Source organism: Carassius carassius, chromosome 30 (genome assembly GCF_963082965.1).
Source record: "Carassius carassius chromosome 30, fCarCar2.1, whole genome shotgun sequence".
NCBI classification, from domain to species: domain Eukaryota; kingdom Metazoa; phylum Chordata; class Actinopteri; order Cypriniformes; family Cyprinidae; genus Carassius; species Carassius carassius.
The window spans coordinates 7,787,994-7,793,993 of NC_081784.1; the positions used below are offsets into that span (position 1 = coordinate 7,787,994).

Below are 6,000 nucleotides of genomic sequence, written 5' to 3' on the forward strand. Positions count from 1 at the left end.
CGGTTAATAAATGGGAAGTCTCACAGGTTCACAGGAAATAGCTGACTTCAGCATTGGATAAAAAGCAGAAAGTTAGAATATCAATGTAATATTTGGTAAGGCAGAGTTATGTGTTTTAGGACAGATTTCCTGAACTCTAGATTAGTCTGGTCTGTGTGGTTCAGTGTTATTTTACTATAATTTCTATTATGATCAAATATTTATTAACATTTATTAACATTATTTATAACATAGCTAACATTTTTCCATTTTCATTTTATTTTTATATATAGTTTTTCATAGTTTTAGTTTTAGATATTTTAATACTTCAGCTTACTCCAGTTAGTTTCCAAGGCAACATTTCTAATTCAAATTTTTCATCAAATATATATATATTTAATTTTATTTCAATGACCGCAGATGATTTTGTAATAGTTTTAGCATTAGTTTTAGTTAACAGTAACAACAATATTGTGGTTATTACCTGAGACATTTTCTGAAGTATTCCTGGAAATAAAACAACAACAACAACATCTCATCAGCTATGCCAACCCAGTGGGGAACACTCTTTCATATCGTTTTCGTAGTGATTTTTAAGAAGCGTTTCTCTGTTCTGTAGGGAGAGGCTGAATTTGCCCGCATCATGAGCATTGTGGATCCTAACAGACTGGGAGTGGTCACATTCCAGGCCTTCATTGACTTTATGTCTCGTGAGACGGCCGACACGGACACTGCTGATCAGGTCATGGCATCCTTTAAAGTCCTTGCTGGAGACAAGGTACATACACATAATCCAAACATCACTTCCCAGTGTCTTAATGAATAACTAAATGAATAGCTCTCTCCTCTTGCAGAACTATATCCTGGCGGATGAGCTGAGGCGTGAGCTCCCCCCTGACCAGGCTGAGTACTGCATCGCCCGCATGACGCCTTACACTGGCCCTGACGCCGTCCCGGGATCTCTTGACTACATGTCCTTCTCCACCGCCCTCTATGGGGAGAGTGACCTCTGAACCGTCAACCGTCGACCTGCCTTCTGATACAAACACACAAATACACGTATTCATACATACACACACACATAGCTCATGCACTATGAGAGTAAAAGTGGCTCTTCAGTGCTGATCTAGCACCAACAAGCAGAGCAAGGTCCCAGATCAGCCCATCAGAGCCGCTTCCATCAGCACCACTCAATGACATTCCTTCATTTTTGTATCCTAATCAGCCCAGGTCCTTCCTGTGTGTCATATACAACTTCCTGTTCTTTCTCCAGCTGTGTTCATGAAGCCTGTCTTACCTGTCTTAAGGGGTTGTCTCAAAGATGCTGCCTTCACATGCTTGTCAGAAGATCCTACTTCCTTCTGAAGTCATAATCATGAGTTTGTCACATTGAAGGAGAGAATAGGAAGCAGGACAGGAAATCCTGATACTTTTTTCTATATGTAAAAGTACAATATGCAACAAACGGTTACAAATATACTGTACGTAAAGCATGTGGTAGGCAGCATCATGTCATCATTGTGACCCATGTGATACTGCATGACCATGTGCTACGATTGATCCACTTTTTTTACACAGAGGAAATGCTTGTTGATGAGACTGTTTTTGAACGTTTTCTTGAGATGGGGAGTCAGACTTCATGAACGGATCTTTCCCCTTTCTGCTTCCAAGTGCAACATTGAAAAGCTCCCTCCCAGGAGAAATGATTTCTGTACTTTTATGTCTAATTTTGTTGGTTTGTTTTTTCCTCTTCATAAAGGAATAAAGTTAACATATTTTATTATACAGAACAAAAAAGGTATTTTTCTTCACCTTATTAAAAAGCTTTAAAAATGATGAAAATTTAAATAAAGAAACAATCACAGTTGTGTGTTTGTGTTTTTAATTGCTTGTGTAAAGGAGAAATGCGTTCTGTTAACTTAAGATAATGATTTATTTGAATGTAGAAAGGAAAGGAAAACATTATGTTTACAACTCATTTGAACATCTATTCATTTTATTCACCCAATTATGTATATTTAAATTAAATTTGCTATATATTTCCAAAAGAAACATGAAAGTGTAGAAGAATGTATAAGAAATCCTATATTTTCAGATAATGTACAAAATGTATTTCACTTAGCTGCAAAAATACATTGATAAGAGATATTGATTTTCTATATTGGCTTTGTGTGTTCTTTGACCTGTGACATACTAACAAACACCATGAAAATAACTACATTTTCTAAGAAAAGGAAAAGATATATTCATTTCAACTGCTTCGATTGTGACCATTAGTTTTCCATGTTAGCTGCCCTCACAGGAAAAGAGCATTATGTCAACGTTTAGAGAGTACATCGGCATTGATTTCTTGAGTTTTATTATGTTTTTGGGTTTGAAGCTCCTTGCTAAATTTATTTAGAAATTTGATTTCTATGACAAAGATTATTTTTCATACTATAATTTCTAATATAAAGTAAAGAGAAAATGTGCTTTCAGTTGTAATTCTCACACACAGTAATTTAATATATATCCCTCATTTTAAAAGTTGGAACCAGTGACTTAATTCTTAGTTCTACACGGACGAAATATGAGGCTGTACCATGTCGGGTTTTTACATGGCGGCGCCCGGTGAGCCATGTTGAATGGTGTCCTACTGACTTTATTCTGGATAATGTGAAATTGTAGAATGACATACTTGACCTAAACATGTGGAGTCAAGTTCGTAAACTCCAAAAGAACAGGACAGTGAAATATGGGATCCCGATGCTGGTGAGCGCTTTAAAATTTGTTTGTAACGTTATTCAGGATGAGCTGTCATTCATTATCGTCAAGGGTTTATAGGTAATCACGCCTTGATAATAATTAGATTAGGTTTAAATAAAAGTAAAATCAAGTCATTGATGTCTAAACAATAAAAAAATAAATACAAATATAGGATGGAGTGACAAGAAATATATATTTTCAGATAATTCAGTTCTAGGTTCCAGATTTTGACACGCATTGTTTGTAATAATTATTATTATTGTTGATATTAAGGATATCACAATTTTTCGATGTGCAATATATTTAACAAGTTGTCTTTTTCTTTGTTAAACACTGTTGTCAACTTTTTGCTTTTGTAAAATCAATCATTTAGCCTGCTCATAATTAGACAGCCTAGTGCTCATATTTCTGCTCGTGTAATGTTTGTTTGAAGCTGCTGGTTGTGGGAGGGTCGTTTGGATTGAGAGAATTCACTCAGATTAGATATGATGCACAGAAGATCAAAAAGAAGGTATGCAAATCTTAATAGACTAAAATATATCATCATGTAATCTTTTCATGTACATGCCAAGTGTTGTCAGAACATCAGCCAGAACCCATTTATGCTGTACAATAAAACATTATCATCATTTATTTTTATTTATTTCTTTGGTTGTTTTAGCTGGACCCTGCACTGGAAGCACGGGTGAACAATAAAAAACAGTCAGCCATCCTTCAGGAAGAGTATGAGGTGATGAGAGAATGAGTGATGAATAGATGAAGAATCTCTGTGTGTGTGTGTGTACTAATATTTTATAGTGCTATGTTTTATAGAGCCATCTGCTGTTTTGCTGTGGATTGGAAGTTACATATACTCGCTAGTGAGGTTGTGGTAGCCTGATTGTTAAGCATCTGGCTTGTTAAATGCAGTCAGTGCAGTTTTGTTCCTGACACAGGGTGACTCAGGAACTATAATCACAATTTTGTTATGCAGTTTGTCGAGCAGGACACGTGTCACTAGGTTTCTCCAGGGAGACGGACCCTGTAATTAACGTGCTGTAAGTTATTTCAGACGGAAATTGTCTAGATGTGTTAACCGTTTAGTCTTAACTAAGTGCACTGGATGGCAAATGGTTCATTTATCATCTCCATTTCAGGCTGTGGGTGGTTTGCGGCTGTCCACAGCACAGCAAAAACAGACCGTCATTATACTGCAATGGTGATTCTCTTTGACTTTAAAAACTTTATTTTTAGCCATACTGCCATTTATAAGAAGTTACAATGCCATTAAATCTGACCTTCTGCTATAGTAGTAGACCAGAAAGTAGTAGAAAAGTGCCCTCAAGTGGAACCAGGGAAATTTAGTCATTAGAAACCACTTTACAGCTATTCATTAGATGATAAATATTAAAGTGCCCCATTATAGATTTTTGAAAATTACCTTTCATGCAGAGGGTAACAAAGCTCTACGTGAATGAAAACATACTGCAAAGTTTTACATCTGGATGTGCACCGTGTATAAAGTTGTTTTTTAAATGAAAGAGTCGACTCTGAATCATTGAAACGAGTCGTTCGTAAAACGAATCCCAAGCCGTTGCATGTGGACGTCAACATAAAACATTAGCACATCACGTATTGTTCTTTTTGCGTTGGTTTGAATGAAAATGTAAAAAATAGCTGTTTCCCTCATAATGCTGTACACAAAGCAGCATGATGAAATGGAAATGAGACCGATTGGACCAATCGCCGCAGATAAGCGCCACGCAAAGGAGGGGTTTGGAAAAATGAATCGTTTGGGAGTCGTTGAGCAAATAAGAAAAAAATAAAATAAAAAAAGCATATTGTAAGACAATGAAATTGTTTTATGACCTTGCATGTATGTCAACCTGTTGTTTGGGACTCCCCAAACCAAAATATGAACCATTCATTACCCATTGATAGGGGCACTTTAACTCATGCTTCATCCTAATTGTTTTATATTAGATCTTACATTGACCCAACATGAATCATAAAACAAATAAACACCCTGCTCTAGCTGACTCATTTTTGGTAACTAAGTACACTACTGTTAGGGATCATGAAATTTTAATTCAAGTTGATCAACAGCAAAGACATTTATAACATTACAAAATATTAATATTTTAAATAAATGCTGCTCTTTTGAACTTGTAGTCATCAAAGAATCCTAAAAAAAAGCTATCATGGTTTCCACACAAATGTTGAACAGCATAACTTTTCAAAGTTCATAATAATAATAAATGTTTTTTGAGCATCAAAACAGCATATTAGAATGATTTCTGAAGATAATGTGACACTGAAGACTGGAGTAATGATGCTGAAAATTCAGCTTTGCCATCACAGGAATAAATTAAGTTTAGAAATATATTCACAACTATTTTTACTGTATTTTTATTATCAAATAAATGCAGATTTTGTGACTTTTTTTCAACAACATTTTTGAACATGCCTTAGCATTCAGGCCATTTATTAAATTAGCAACAACTTGATTAGTCATTCAATGCATTTTCTGTAAATTTCTATGTAGCTTTTTGAGAACTGGCATTTGCCATTACATTGCTAGATGTGTTTGATTGTGCATTTGATTGGTGGCTTTGAAAAAAATACTAATTGAATATAATGTAATCTCTTTTGTTTCTATAGAAATTGAAGGATTTGGACTTGGATGGATGGAAGAACATTCGTGGCCCACGTCCCTGGGAGGATTCAAAGGAGCAGCAGCAAGCTCAACTCAATAAAGACACATAGAACTCTAAAACCTTAAACTCCTACCGCTGGTCCAAAGATGTAAGACTCTCATAAAAACAGTGCAGTGTATGGCTGGCTTGTCACCATATAATAAATTAGCACATCTTATGCTATTATATATCTAGATGATCTCTCTCTCCAGTGTCTTTGATGCTTTTTTATAGAATCAGTAAGGTTGCAAACCTTATTTTGTCTGTGTCACCATGTCAGTTTGCTTTCATACAGCACTCACACAATAACTTGATGTGATTATAAAAATCAAAGGCTAAAATTTATTCAAGTATATAGTCTCTTGTGCAGTGAAGAGTGTTTTCAGCGCCTCAATTTACACTAAATGCTGCTTCCCAAACTCCATCTCTCTATGTTCGGTGAGCTTAATGTGGAGCTGAGTGTGTGCTCGGTTCAATTTTACACATTCACACAATTTCCAACATTTCTGTGGATAGAACTTTACATCATTTCACTCGTGGTATCTGCCAAAATAAAAGCTTGAAGATTTTAACATTTGACATTTAAGAATTTAAGACATAA

General features: G+C 35.4%; 2 protein-coding genes across 8 annotated transcripts in view; both read left to right on the top strand.

The window, feature by feature from the left end:
- LOC132110505 (alpha-actinin-1) overlaps positions 1-1,843 on the top strand; it is a 33,965-nt gene extending 32,122 nt beyond the window's left edge. For all 7 annotated transcript variants that reach the window (XM_059517168.1, XM_059517172.1, XM_059517169.1 and 4 more), the window contains 2 exons: positions 599-757; positions 834-1,843. In XM_059517168.1, the coding sequence (XP_059373151.1) occupies positions 599-757; positions 834-992 (318 nt within the window). In that variant the 3' untranslated portion in view covers positions 993-1,843. The remainder of the gene's footprint in view (positions 1-598; positions 758-833) is intronic.
- Positions 1,844-2,556: 713 nt separating this feature from the next.
- LOC132110516 (cytochrome c oxidase assembly protein COX16 homolog, mitochondrial-like) lies at positions 2,557-5,588 on the top strand. Its single transcript, XM_059517198.1, has 4 exons — positions 2,557-2,730; positions 3,158-3,235; positions 3,386-3,454; positions 5,365-5,588. Exons 1-4 carry the CDS (start codon positions 2,668-2,670, stop codon positions 5,467-5,469), a joined length of 315 nt encoding a protein of 104 aa, XP_059373181.1. The 5' UTR covers positions 2,557-2,667; the 3' UTR covers positions 5,470-5,588.
- The last annotated feature ends 412 nt before the right edge of the window (positions 5,589-6,000 follow it).